Genomic DNA, 15,328 nt, shown 5'->3' on the forward strand with positions numbered 1-15,328 from the left:
TGGTAACTTTGTTTTTCCTGTTTTCCTGAAAACAGAAGTGCTGGAAAAGACAGTCTTTAAGTTTCTGTTTGAACCTACCAAGGTGCAGTTTGTAGCTTTATTGTTATTTATTATTTAGACAGTCCGCTGATAAGAAGTGTTTCGCTCTGTCCTCTTTGTAAGTGCCCTTTGGGAGTTAGTTTTAAATGTCTACATTCTCTGCTTCCACTTTGAGCAGAGTCCTCAACTTCTCATAGGTAACGCTGTAGAGCCCAGACGATCTTGGTAGCTCTTGTCTCTCTCCAGTTTCTACCCCTTTTTCTTCAGCTGGGGAAGGGGAGAACTATGATGATAGAATTGAAGACAGTATTCTAGAAGCAATCTTGAATGCTGCTGAGTAGAAAAGGATAACAACATGCTTAGACTCTTGCTGCATTGCTCTTAATGCAAATACATACTTGGCTACTTTATTACCAGTGAGAACATACTGTATTTTGAGTGATGTGTTTACCGCTTTGTCTCATTTTGTAGAAACTTAACTGAATACATTCTTGCTCCTCATTACAGTGGAAGAGAATGTATTGAATTCTTAACAAAAGATGACAAAGTACAGGATTAATTGCTTGGATATCAGTGAGTTGTTATGCTGCATTCTCTGAAGTCCAGAAAAAATGAAGTGTGGAGGCATTTACTGATGAAATACTTTGTTTGTTCCCTTGCAGATGTGTAGCAGTTCTTGACTTGTGACTTTTAAAATTTGGATGTATTTCAGTGTTACAGGAAAGGTAACTGGACATTCTTTTGCCTGTATCAAAAGGATTGACTAATCAGGAAAACATTTAAGACTTGAGATGTTCTCTGAAATAAACTGAGTATGCAGATACTTTCTTTGAAAGGGAATTAAAAGAATGAAGAGTAGAACAGAAGTGAGTCTTGGTTTTGCCAGTAAAAGGGGAGGAAGGAGTTAGGGCATGGGAATGGAAGTGCAGCACATGGGGTGGTAATGATGAGCAATTGGTACTGGTACGTGTGGTTTCTGAAAACACCATCTCATTGTGCTGAGGGGTGGTGTTTGTGTTGCTTATCTTCTAGGTGTAACTGAGTCTGTTTTTTTTCCCCTGTCAAGTGAGACTTGAGAATATGCTGTTGTTTCAGTTCTGTGCATATTCAGTGGGATCTTGTAGAGCAGCTTTTCCTTGTTGTGTGCGATTAGGCTCTTTTCCCTCATACAAGAAGAAATTCTGGTGTGGCAATAGAGCCATGTTTGCATTTGCAGCTGTCAATATTGAACATTCTCTAATGGAAGGGATATCTTTTCTTTCCTCCCCAGCCTGCTGTGTGCTACTTAGTTATGACAGCAGTGGGTATGAGCAGCAGAAAGCAACATTCCTGAAATTGCTCAGTGTTTATGGTGAAAACACAGTCTGTGATTAGTAAGTGAAGATGAGAAATGCTGATCTTACCCAGTGATTAAACTTGGAAATTCTGGTCTTTGTGACTTGAAGTGCAGCTTCTGCTTTCCTTGTAAGAAAATGTTCCTTCTAAGGTTGACAGACTTTACCAGCATTTCTATACATGCCTCGTGGCTGTGAAGGTACCCAAAAGACAGCAGCTATTTAATACTTACCTCCTCTGCTCATCTCTAAGACAATCTTGTACAAGTTGTTCAATAGTGAGTTAAGCTCTAGAAGTACCCAGCAGACTGGGGAGAAAATCATTGTCCCTGTGATGTAACCTATCTGTGGTGTGACCCATGTCCCTCTGCCTTTCCTGTGCAACAGCAAAGCTGGATTTGTAGGTGGTGGAAATTGTCTCTATCCCACAATATTAGAGCTGATATTCATGGAACTCTGCTGTTCTGTGGGGTCTAATAGCATCTGTATGTCCTCTGTGTAAATTATGGTATGATTGAGGCCCTAACACATCAGTTTAAAAAAAGAGGGTAGTGGAGGGGGTCACAACAACTTAAGACAGGAAAGATCTGGGTTTAAACTCCTAAAGTAAAGCTATGTTTTATCTGCAGGAATTGATTTCACAAAGGCACCTTTACATGGCAATAATTAAAACTGTGTTTTGGGAGGATCTCATTAAAACAGGAAATGAACTGATGCTCTTGTTGAGTAAATCATCTTTACTGAATGAATGCAAAGGATCAAACTCCCAACAGAAGTCCTGTTGGTGAGAAGGGACTGTAAGGAGAGACTTTGTCAGAGTTGAAATTGCCTGTTAGGACCTGAGCCTGTAATGGCTTAGGACACTCCTGAAAATCCTGTATTCCTCCTTCCTCTCCTAGCCACTTCTGGTGTCTATAGAACAGTGTCCTCAGACGGTTTGACTTTTTGGCGCTTTTTTTGGGTCCACAGCCCCCACTCCGCTTTTGGCCTTTTGGGGGCTATTATGAAGTTGGCTCTGTCATAATATGTAAGTTTGCTTTAAGTTCACTTCACATTGTTTTAAGACAGAGAAACAAAAGGAGGTTGATATAGAGGGGATTAGATCCCAGGAATTTGTGGTTTTGCTTTGAGTAATTAGTTTTACCTGAATGTTCCATAGCTGACAGGAGTGCTGAAGGTATCCTATTGTTTTGTTTTTCTGGATCTGGTAATTGATTACTTTTAATTTTTTCAAATTTAAGAAGATAACTGTTTTTCTTCCCTCTAGTGTTAAGATTGATTTTTGTGAGGAAAGGGGTATAGATAATACCATGGCATTGCATTTGTTTGGGAAGGGAGATCCCTAAATGTGGCTACTCATTCACTCTTACGGTACTGGTAAGCACCCTGCTGCAAAGCCATGTATCTCCTGATAGCTGTCATACTGTTTGTTAAAACTGCAGTTTAGTAAACACCTTAAGCAGTTATAAGCCAGCAGTGCTGCTGAAGAAGCAGTGTATCTGTTGCACAGTGAAGAAGCTGCTTGTGCCTATTCTGCCTGCTTTTTATTATGCCTTCCACTTTTACCTGTCTAGCAGTGTAGTGTAGAAATGGTTGGGGAGTTTGATCCAAAGAAAACTGCACTTTTTCCACTCCCTCCAGCTTCAGGTATTTAAGGGTGAAGTGCTAAGGCTTGGACAAGAGGCCCAAGCCAGAGTTGACCTATAGATGAATTCTGTATATTTTATAACTGAAAACCATTGTGCTCGTAGGTGTTGTACTAAGTTATAACAACGCACTTATGCTGATGTAAAAAGTGCTAAAGCTTTGAAATACTGAAGCCTGAACAACAGGCCCCAAGCTGAAGCTGCTAACTTGTTATGTGATCATTAACAAAGTATGTAAACTGGCTAGTGAAAGATGCAGCCTAGAATATAATCAGTGGTGACGACAAAATGCTGAGAGAATGTATCCAGCTTCCCTTGCTCAGCCTTGTTCAAGGCTGAGAACCCACATATTTGGACTTGTTAGAAACTCCCCTGGTCTCTCCCCCTGAGCCCTGGCCAGGCTTTGGGTGGAATCCAACAGGAGAATGAAACCAGAAATTTTCCACTCAAAACAAAGGTGCCAGCTCTTCTGGCTTGACAATCTCTGGTATATGAGGCTGGACCCGCTCACAGCAACTTTGGCAGCCTCACCTACGGATGGACGCACCGCGTAGGATTTCCCCCTGGCCGGGACAGGCTCTGCAAACCCTCCCTGCAGCCGGGGCTGCCCAGAGACTGCAGGTCTGGATGATGGTAGCATGCAGGTGATGATGTATCTTTCTTAATCACTGTTCTCTCTCTCATGTAGTAATCCTTTGATGCATTACCCTGTATTCTCCTGTTTGTTGCTTTAGGTGAACTATTCTGCCTTTTCTTACTGCATGTCTTCTGTATGATACTGTTACATTATTTGGTTTTCACCAGTAAAATATGCCTACTCTTTTTACTCTGGTGTCCGAATTTAATTGGTATCCTTAATCAGCAACACAAAGGGGTACAGGGATGAGAAGAGGATCGTACTCTGTATTTTGGTGACCATACCTCTTTGTATCAGCTTAACTTTTTTGTACCTAGCTTAAATTGAAAATTTGAGTTTGGTGCAGTAAGTATTGATTTGAAATAGTTTTTTATTTTTCTTAATGAAAAATAAGGATAGTGAAAAATAAGACCAGTGACTTACCAGGAGAGCAGAAACTGTTTAGAGGAATTTCTTAAATGTAAAAGCAATGGACAGCTGCTTGCTCTGTTCTGTATGGGTTCTGATAAGTTTGCAATAGACTTTTCAGAATCCCAGCCATAATGAAGCATTATTGTAAGTTGTGCACCTTGCCATTTGTATTTGCTATATATGTATCAGATGTTTTTCGTTAATTTTTTTGCTATCTAAATCATACAGAATATATGGCTTCCTTAAGTTAATAAATAATGTAAAATATTTTATCTAAAATTGCCCCATCTTCAGGGGGGTGATTTTGTTATTTTGCTTGTGACAGCCTCATCTAGTGTTGCATGAGGACTGTTGTTTATATAGGGTCAAAAAGCAACTGAGCAGCAAATTCATGGAAGACAACCTCTAGAGGGCTGTTAAATTTAAATTCACTTACTAAGAAATCCTTGAACCAGAGTTTTCTGGAGGATATAAGAGCATTATTCAGAAATATCACTAGATGATTGTCCTGATTTGGGCATCTCCTGTGTTTTTTGACAGAGGCAGAACACTGGGTTAAATGAGCTCTTTTTCTGGCCTGCTAAGGTTGGTTTGGTTTTTCTTGGGTGTTTTTTTGCAGTAACCTCTACTCCAATATTTAAATGAAAATACAAACCCCTTAAAGAATGAGAAGTGTTTAAAAAAAGCTTTGCAAATATTTGTCTCTGGGGTTTTTTGTTGTTATTGACTTTAGATCAACCAGCTAGTTATTTTGAAATAATATAACTAACTTCAATAAGTAAGTCTTCTGATGAAAACTGACCTAAGTACATTTTTAGTAGAAGCACTGCTGTTTTGGGGGGACCTTACTTTTCTGCATCAGATTTGAATGTAGCTGAGCAGTAATTTAGCTGACATGATCTTAGTTTTGCAGAGCAAAATCAATTGTTACATGAATGCTCCATAATCCATTTTTTCCTCAAATGAACGTGTCCTTGCAGTGAATCTTTAGCAAATATCTGATTATGTGCTGCAGATTCACTGTTGCTACACATACAGTTGTTCTCCAGATAATGATAAGTCACAGGAAACTGTTCATCCAGAGGCCTAAAATCAGCTTCTCTGAAGTTCTTTGCCATTTTGTACACCGTTTTACACACACGTGCTCTGTCAGCTTACTAATGTTCAGAAATTCTCATTGGTTTTCATCTAATAATAAAACTATAGTCTGCTGGGTTTTTTTAGTTGAGTAGGCACTTTGATATTATACTTTACCAGGTCTTGTTTGATGGTGTAAGATAAGACTATTTCCTTAGACAATAATTTGACTTTTGAATGGAAACAGACAAAATCACTTCATAACATGAAGTATAATTTTGGTCTTGCAGGAACTGAGCTATGATCTCCTCCTTAGTTTGAACTGTACACCTACTACTGTTATGTTTTTTCTCGTATCCTTCTTTCCATCTCTCCCTTTCCTTCACTATCATTTATAGGTGCTCTAAAATTGTTAGCTATACTATGTACTTCAATGCTTTAGTGTTTATACCAGAAAAATATTAATATATCTTTTTATTGCTGTTTTTGTGTGTGCTCGTTTTACTTGTTTTTTTGTGCTGTGAATACAAAGCTCTTATTGTGATCCTTACAAGTTAACTCAGTGTTTTTCAGTGTTGTTATGTTGCTGCTTCCTGGCCAATTTTGGCTGTGCAATGATGAAGCAGCCTAAGGTACTCAAGATGTCAAAAATACCTGCAAAAAAAGAAGGAAATTAAGGATATTGCACCTAAAGACCAGTTTTACTGCCTGTCCTGTCAACAACACTATGTACTAATTTATTATTTCATGATTTCTTTTTAATGGAAAAATTAAGCTAGCAGGACTTTTAGTATAACATCAAAGTCTTGCCTTGACATTGATTCTTTGTGCTGGGCACTATTTCACATAGGGTAAACCAGTACCGGTTGGATTTTGTAGTCTAAATTGGGTCTTGGTTCCGTGGAAATTCATGGTCTCTGGAGAAGTGACCTAAGGATGTTTTAAGTTATGCAAAGCGCTCATAATTGCAGGAATTATTTTAGAGAATCTGCAAACTGATAAAGATTGAAATGACTGACATGAGTAGATATGAAGAAATAGGAAATAGATTGGTTTTGCAGGGTAAGGTGCATTGCCCTTGGCTGGCTGCCAGGTGCCCACTGAGCTCATCTATCACTCCTGGCTTCTCTACCTCCTCTGGAGCAGCACAGGGGGATGCAGACCAGGGGTTATGGTCAGTGCATCTTGTGTTGTCTCTGCTACTCCTTCCTTCTCTCACTCTTCCCTGCTCCAGTGTGGGGTCCCTGCCATGGCAGAGAGTCCTCCACAAACTTCTCCATTGTGAGTCCTTCCCACAGGCTGCAGTTCTTCACAAACTGTTCCAGCGTGGGTCCCTTCCACAGGCTGCAGTCCTTCAGGAACAGGCTGCTCCAGCCTGGGTCCCCCATGGGGTCACAAGTCCTGTCAGCAAACCTGCTCCAGCGTGGGCTCCTCTCTCCACGGGGCCACAGGTCCCGCCAGGAGTCTGCTGCAGCACAAGTTTCCCACAGGGTCACAGCCTCCCTCAGACACCCACTTGATCTGGTCTCCACCTGCAGACCTCCAGGGGCTGCAGGTGGAGATCTGCTCCACCATGGACCCCCATGGGCTGCAGGGGCACAGCCTGCCTCACCATGGGCTGCGCCAGGGGCCCTGGTGCCTGCCCTGGTGCCTGGAGCAACTCCTCACTCCTTCTTCACTGCCCTTGGTGTCTGCAGAGTTGTTTCACATATTCTCACGCTTTTCTGGCTGCAGTTGCACAGGGGTGTTTTTACCTTTTCTTAAATATGTTATCAGAGAGGTGCTATCACTGTCACTGGTGGGCTTGGCCCTGGCCAGTGGTGGGTCTGTCTTGGAGCTGACTGGCATTGGCTTCTAGCAGCTTCTCATAGAAACCACCCCTGTAGGCCCCCAACTACCAAAACCTTGTGATTTAAAACCCAATACACAGGGCAGTTATATAAATTAAAAAGATGTATCACATGGGAAATACAAAGTAGAGGCTGAGTTACTTGTTCTGTTCAATTAATGCTGTAAAGAATTATCTGATATTGTGGTTCATACTTTTGAAAGTATACTTTCTTTAACCTTAGGACCTTTAATTTTTAGTCTTGTTGAGGATGATTGGAGACTTAGAGAACGAGAGTTCTTTGTTTTTTTAATTGTGCAGGGCTGTTGGTGATGTAAAAGGTCTTTTAATCTTGTTGCAGTTTTGTTAAGGTGATTGTTTTCTCAAAAAATTAGAATTTTAAACCTATTTCAGAATAAGATCTTATTTCTCTAGCTTTACCATCACCATAACAATTTTACAACAGTCTTTTTTTTTTGAAGGCTGGGAAAATAAACTGGGTTTCTTAGTGTTAAACAAAAGTAGATCCTCAAGCCTGTTGAAGAGAAACTGTGCTTAGTTGTTTATTTAGAAAACTTAAGTATATAAATATTTAACATGTATCTGTATTACAAAGTTTACATAGCTTACAAACAGGAGTTTTTATGTACAGAAAACTGGTTTTAATTGTCAGACTTCATAGTTGCTTTCATATGTTTTTAATTTGTAATGCTGTTTCTGTGGTAATAAATGTAATGTCATCTGTAAAGCAATGCTTTGTTTTGTCTGTAGAGTGCAAGAGCATATGTATATTGGAAATTAGGCAGTTGGTATTCTTGGTTCGACCCGTTAGCGGTTTTTATGCTAAATAGATAATGAAGGAATACAAATTTATTGAGGAAAATCGAGTTTCATTTAGGACTTCAATTGTGAAACTATCTTCTTTTAATCGATATGAAATGTCTAGATCAACTTGAATTGTGAAATTTAACTACCTGAAATGGATAATTTTCTCTTTTGGTGAAAAACTGAGAAAATACCGAAATGTTAACACTCTGCCTCTGACTCTTTCAGACAGCCCCATGGTTTACTTCATCTACAGCTGAAGACATCACTAGTTGTGTTTTTTCTTAGTTTGCTGTGCTTCACAGGAGAGGTAACTGGTTTAAAATCAAAATATTTCCTGTAATTCCTTAAATCTAGTAAATGTGCTTGTAATGATAGACTTAATGCTTGCTTTCTCTGCTGAGAGATTTCTGAAAGCAAAATAGTTTAATTGGTGTACCTTGACACTGCCTGTGAGTGGGTGTACTGCTATCTTACACAGTGTAGCCTAAAGAAAAGTTAGTGTGGGGTGTTCAGAAAATATGAATGGAACATACCTGTCTATATTTGCTATCTTCTTTTCTTAACATGTTTTTCCTCCTTTTTAAATGTTCTCAGTTTTTCATGGATCTCAACAGTGCTAGCAGTATTGTTTTGCAAGTCTTGACCCAAGCTACTAGTCAAGATACTGCAGTGTTGAAGCCGGCCGAGGAGCAACTGAAGCAGTGGGAGACACAGCCAGGTTTTTATTCAGTCTTACTGGTAAGATACAGTGGACAAGTGCTATTAAGTAAACTTTGGGTAACTTTGAACATGGCTTTCTAGGATACTGTTGAACCATGACCTCTGTCATGAGTCATCATGGTCCAGCTACTAGTATCCTTATGCTGTGCTGTGGTAGGCATTGTCGTCACTGTTTCTCAAAGCAGGATCTCTTCCCAGGCATTCAGGAGAAGGAGAAAATCAACTTTCTAGTTGCCTGAGGGAGTGGACTCCAGTGCTAAACCTGTTGTTGGCCTGGTGTGAATTGTATAGTGGGAGGCCAAGAGGACCCTTGTCAAAGGAATTACCTTTACTACCCCATGAGGCAGGGACACTTGTGTATACCAAGGCAGTAACCATCTTCATTGTGGAGGTGATACACTATGATGTTTCATAGCAGTTCCCTCATGCTTTTCATTTGACTAACTTTGATACCCAGCTGGGATTGTTTGCCTTCTCAGTGGAGAGAGACTCCCAGGGAGGTTAGCTCGCCACACTGGTAGTAAGATTCCTGAAATGAGAAAGGTGAATACTTACAAAAGTACTACAACCATTGATGAAGTAGATACATCAGTATGGTGCAAGGGGATGAAAACATAGTCAAAGAAGGAGACCCAACTGTCTCAGAGAAGACACTTAGAAGTTAACAGTGTTGTTATTCTGATTTCTGTGTATGTTTATAATAGTCTTAACACAGATAAACTGCTTTTCCTACGAACATCTGTCTTCAGTGCATAAGATGAATGATTCAGAGTTGTGGAGTGACATGTTCTAGTTTCTGTAGACACTCCCATTTTGGTTTTTTTTGAAAGTTGAAGGCAAGTTCAGAGATTTAGGGAAAGGGGTAAAAAAAAATGTGACTTGACTTGGCAAATTGGATTTTACCCACTGTCTTTGCTGTAGTGTTTCTGTGGTGATGAATGATCTTGATAAAAACCAGCAGAAATTGCCACTAACTGGGCATTCTTTATTTTCTGGATATTGCTTACAGCTTGGGTTGTAGACAAGTTGAGTACTCACAGTTGTAACTGAAGTTGTGGGTTTTAAATATAAGGGCTAAAACTTCAGTGTTTAAAAGGATCAAATGCTGTCAGTACTGTTAATGTTATTAAAGAGCCCTGTTCAGGGACATATCAGCCTTTCTTCAAGTGTGAAATGTAAACAGTAATCTTCCAAACTAAATAGTAGAGAATCTCTGTTTCATCATAATCCAGATCTTGGTATACAGAACAAGAGTAACCATAAAGCACAACATGCAACAGGGTGCAGCATTTTGTTTAGAATTCCGGTAGCAGTTGGTGACCATCCAAAAAGCATGTCCCACCATTTGTGTTCTTCCTCTCTTTACCCTTTCTAGCACTTGATGTATCTCTTCTGTGTTGTGATGGACAGTAGCTAAAGATTTTTTGTCCATTTTCTTGAACCCTCTTTAAGAGCAGTTTCAGATTCTCATGTTGTAAAAGCTCCTTCACCAGGGTGAGGTTCATTCCTATGAGAACAGGTGACAAATACCAGAATAAAGTATAATTAGATTGTAGTAACTGGTAGGTCATGACAAGAGCAGAATAAAGTCACATCCTTTAATGTTAGTAAAAATTACAAACAAAAGTTAGTGATTACTTACATCTATAGTTGTATTATCCATCAACATAGAATCACAAGAGGTCCTTATAAAAACACACCCTTTACCAATATATGTAAGTACAGTGTTTGAAGTCTCATCTGGATGTATTTCAAAGTGACAAATATTTTGTTCTGTATTGAGATGAGTGTCTTGAGCCTTAATAGTAAAACTTTCACAAATAAACCCCTGTTGTCCACATACAATACATACATCCATATCAACAGTTTGCCATTTGTTCACATTCCACTGGGCCCATGTTCCATCAGATAAAGTATAGCTCCATTATGCTTCAACCCTAGTGCAAGGATTGGATATATAGGGTATACCAAAGCATTGTATATGGTTGTGTTGGTTTAGGCCCTGCTGGGACCCGAGACCATGCTGCCGTTGTCCCTCCCCCACCCTTGGACTGGGCATAGATACAAACCCTGGGGTTGAGATGAGAAAAAATTTAATACAACAATGTAACAAATAGTAAACTGAACAGCACAGTAGCAATAACAACAACAATAAACAGTAATAACAGTAAACAGGACAAAAGATATACAGAGATATACCTCAGAAGACACAGCAGCACTGTCACGTGTGGTCTCAGGGACAAAAGCCACACAGAAACTGTTCCCAAGCTTCGGTGCCGGGACCTGACTTCAGCATGGTATTAAATAACCTGGCTGGAGCTCCCTTCCCACTGCTGGGGGAACTTTAACCCTATCCTAGCTGAATCAGGACAGTGGTTAGTACACAAGCCATGGCCTTACTGTCAGTGGGCTTGTAAGTGAAATTAACCAGATACCACCAGGGTTGGAATTCCCTCTCAAATTCCATTACATTATCCCAAATCATCTTCTGAATTTCAGTAGGTAAGGTACCTTCTTCACCTCCTTATATAATTGCAGCTGATGTGTATTGTATCCATAATTAAGCTTGGATACAACTAAGGGCTAGAGAGACATTATTTTGTGTTGTCCTCACTGCATCTTGTCATGACTTGGACTGGAAGCCCAGATACTCACAATGGTTCTGTGGTCCCCTCAGGTTAAATTAAGGTGAAACAACACCAAACAACTGGTTAAAATGTTTTACTTGCGGTAGAGAACAATTTAAACTTGGAAAAGAACAATAAGCAATGTGGTCTCTTTATAAATCTGTAAGAAAGGAAAGAGGAAAGAAAAGAAAAAGAAAGGAGATAGTCAAAGAAGTCCTGTCGCCACCTGTGGATCCACTGTTGTCTCAGGTCTAGTAATCTTGGATGGTGGGTGCATACACAACAGGTTTTTTTTCTGTTGCCTTTTAAGTTCATCTTCTCAGCTGACTAGCATACTGGACAGAGAGGCAGGTATTCTATGAACTCATTTCCATGAGAGATGGGGAAAAGGGTACTGCTGATATGTTCAGGAGGGATGGGGTACATTAACCCTTTTGTCCAGTTGAGTTGGTGGTCGTGATCTCCCCCTACCACCTTTACCTTTTCCTCAGTTTTTGTTTCTTGGGCAATTATCCAGTCATCAGCTCCATCTGGTGTTGGTTGTTTATCTTTCTTACCACTCTTTTAGCAATTCTTTGAGGCTCTAGCCATAAATTAAAGTGTAGGTCTTAACCTGATATGGTTTTATTCAGTCTACATCTCCTCCCTTCAAGGCTTATCTAAGGAATTTGGCTATACAGCTGCAAGGGAGCAGAGCTGTACACCCTTCAATACTCTCTGTGCTTCTCTGGGCAGATTATTCATTCTGTAAACTAACCACAAAGGCCGCAATTTGTCCTTTGAGTTTTCCTGTGTCGATGAATATTTGAGACATTACTTCCTTCACTTCCTTACACACCTGCATTTAACTGGTGGTTCCTTTAATTTGTTTCTTACCACTGAGGTTATATGTCTGATAATAGCCACTGGCTAACTCCTAGAGCTGAAAGAGAGGGTTGTAAAGGGTGTTTCAGCCCTTTCAGGTTGCTGATTACTGTGACCAATTTATTAGCAAGCACCTCAGCATCTATGCTCTTTAAGACTCCTAGCCATGTTCCCAAGATGCCAGCTACATCTCTTTGGTGGAGAGATGAAAGTCTGTCCATGAAACCAGGCCAACCGTCCTGTGTAGGATGTACTTAATGGGCAACAGGTAGGTTTAACTGTACAAATATTGGTCTGCATTGATAAATCCACTTGTTTGAGAGAGTAGGACGAGCTAAACAGTACTTGCTGTTGACCTGTGGTTTTGATCATGTAAGGACCACCATTGAAGGCATAAGGGGTTAGACCATTAGGAAGTCGTGTTAGTATAAGCTTAGAAATTTTTGAGGGTGTAGTTGACACTATTGTCTAGGTGGGCGTTGTGCTAAGCTTGATTATGTTTATCTTAAATTTAAACGTTAGTCCCAATTTATGATGAGCCCGAGAGCAAACTGCAAGCACAGGTTGTACTAAAGTAAAATTATGCCAGCAATCTAATTTTTTCAGAAGCACATAATTTTTTATTTCCACCTCTTGACCATGTATTATTTACAGAAATCTGAGTTGCTTTCTCATGTGTAGACCCATTTACCATCCAACATCTTATCTAGATGTCTTCTCCTGCCCTTCCCCAAATTTGTGGAACTTTGCCAGAGATGTTATTCGTTCCCAGCCTCATTCATTTTCCAAATACACTTCAGTTCCATCCATAACTGTGGTGGACAGATTAAATTTCCCTTGCTATAGTGTATTTCCATGCTTCCTGTGTGTTTGATGTGAGCCTGAAACCATGGCCACTCTGGGATTCCTTGCCCACAAATCAAATGGGAGTTGTATCAAGATCAAAGAAAATCTCATGTTGATTTTTGAGTCTTCATTTGGAGAAGGTCTTCATCTGCCAAGATGACTGCCCACTAAGGTTCTTTTAGCACTGATGCTGGTTTTACTCTAGTGTAGTGAATCCAGGGCTCAATTCCTTCTACCTTGATTGAAGTATGGGTGATCAGGAGGACTTGGAATGGTCCTTTCCACTTTTAAGAGGTTCATTGTTCCAAGTCTGGATGTGTACTGAATCTAGATGACAGGAATGCACTTGAATGTCTAGGGTCACTGGGGAAGCTAAAACAACAAATCTATGCAGAGATGAGAGTGCTCTCCCCGAAGATGTTGTGTATTCCCTTAAAACATGGTTTCCCATTATATGGCTGTCCCCTGGAAAAACAGTTATTTAGTAGGGCCTTCCATATAGAATTTCATAGGGGATCACCTTTTCTTTGGAATTTGGTTGAATTCTTGTTCTTAAGGCTAAAGGAAGAGCCATTGGCCATTTAAGTGGTATTTCTTGGCAGATTTTACTAATTTGTCTCTTCAGGCTCTGATTCATTCTTTCACCTATTAGGACTTTTGCTACCTCCCTAGCTTTGTTGGTGTGACAGGGAAAAGCTTCAGGCCATCCTGAAAAGATATCAACCAAAACTAGCAAGTACTGAGATCCATCTTGCTGAGGTAGTTCTGAAAAATCTATTTGCCAGTAGTCTCCAAGGCAATTACCTCTTTTTTTTTTTTTTTTTTTTGTCCCTAAAGGTGGTCTTCTATGAATGGGGGTTATTCTGTAAACAGATCTTACACTTGTTTACCACACTCATAATTCCTGTTATACTTATGCTGAGCGCTTGGCTTCTCAAGCTATCTATAATAGCTTCTGTCACCCAGTGTGTTGCACCATGTTTATCCTCTGCTAGCTGCTTCATTACAGCCTGCGATACTATGACTCTAATTAGCTATAGTGACCAATCACCCTTTGGGATTCCAATGAGCTTTTAATATGGCTGCCAACTGATTATCCTGGCGCTGATATTCAGGTGCCCCTTTAGGTAAGTTTGTTTGTCTGGATGCTATAACAACTAGGATGCTTTTGTCTGCTACCTTTTTGGCTGTTTTATCTGCCAATTGATTTCCTGTATTGGCTGGAGTATGTCCAAACTGATGGGCCTTGCAGTGCTTCGTGGCTACCGCTCTCAATAACTAAGCGCTTCCTAGTAATTGCTTGATAACACCCCTGTATTTGATTGGAGATCCCTGTGTTGATATAGTGCTCTTCCCTTCCATATTGCTCCATGGGTATGTACCACTCCAAATGCATATTTGGAGGCTGTCCAGATGTTGACCCTTTTTCCCTTTGGATGGTTCTAACGCCTGTTGTAGTGCTATCAGTTCTGCCTTTTGGGCTGATGTGTTTATGATGAGGGTTGTGCTTCCACAATCTTAGTGTGAGTCACAACTGCGTAGCCAGCTCTTTGTTTTCCTTTGTGCATGTAAGTGCTACCATCTGTAAATAATTCCTCCTCAGGGTCTTCTATTGGAGTGTCTTTTAGGTCTTTTTGACTTGAATAGACCTGTTTGATGGTTTGGAGACAATCATGTTGTAAACTTCTCCAGATGCAGGGTCTAGAAACATTATAGGATTAAGGGCAGTAGTTGTCTTTGGTTCCATGTCTTCTTGCTCTAGGAGGACCACTTGATGCTTTAACATCTTGCTTGGAGACAACCAGTGGACCACCTTGTGTTCCAGTTTGGAAACCATCATGTGAGGCACGTAAATAGTCATTTTCTTTCCCATTGTTAGTTTCTGGGCTTCTTGAATTAGTAAAACAGTGGCAGCCGTGGCCCTTAAACATGCTGGCCATTCTTTTCTGACATTGTCAAACTGTTTAGAAATATATCCCATGGCTGTCTTCCATGATCCCAGTCTCTGAGTTAATACTCCTGGAGCTTAGTGTAGTCTCTCATGTACAAAGAGTTTGAAGGGTTTGGTTAAATCAGTCAGCCCAGGACTGGGGCAGTCATCAAAGCCACCTTTAGGGTTTGAAAGGCAGATCTGCATTCAGGAGTCCACTGCAATATCTCCTTTGATTTTTTGAGTGTTTCATACAATGGCTTCATAGATAGTCCATAATTAGGAATCCACAGCTGGCACCACCTGACCATTCCCAAGAACGCACATTCCCTCACCGATTGTGGTTCTGGTGTTTGGCAAATCGCTTCCTTCCATTCTGTTCACAGGCTCTGCTGTCCTTGTGAAATGGTGAATACCAGATATAGGACCTGGGTCTTCGCTATCTGTGCTTTCTTCTTGGATATCCCCAGCCAGCTTGTCCTAGAAAATTTAGCAGACCAATAGTTACCTGAATGCACTCATTCTGTGAGGGAGTGGCTAT

General features: G+C 40.3%; 1 protein-coding gene and 2 pseudogenes across 2 annotated transcripts in view; 1 reads left to right on the forward strand and 2 right to left on the reverse strand.

The window, feature by feature from the left end:
* The window catches only part of IPO11 (importin 11), a 120,839-nt gene that overhangs the window by 2,357 nt on the left and 103,154 nt on the right, over window positions 1–15,328 (forward strand). For both annotated transcript variants that reach the window (XM_074931550.1, XM_074931551.1), the window contains exons 3-4: window positions 8,026–8,107; window positions 8,395–8,538. In XM_074931550.1, coding sequence (XP_074787651.1) covers window positions 8,401–8,538 — 138 coding nt within the window. In that variant the 5' untranslated portion in view covers window positions 8,026–8,107; window positions 8,395–8,400. The remainder of the gene's footprint in view (window positions 1–8,025; window positions 8,108–8,394; window positions 8,539–15,328) is intronic.
* Window positions 9,742–10,476, reverse strand: LOC141973178 (uncharacterized; annotated as a pseudogene).
* LOC141973179 (uncharacterized) lies at window positions 10,871–12,383 on the reverse strand (annotated as a pseudogene).

The sequence above is a fragment of the Athene noctua genome, chromosome Z (assembly GCF_965140245.1).
Source record: "Athene noctua chromosome Z, bAthNoc1.hap1.1, whole genome shotgun sequence".
NCBI lineage: Eukaryota > Metazoa > Chordata > Aves > Strigiformes > Strigidae > Athene > Athene noctua.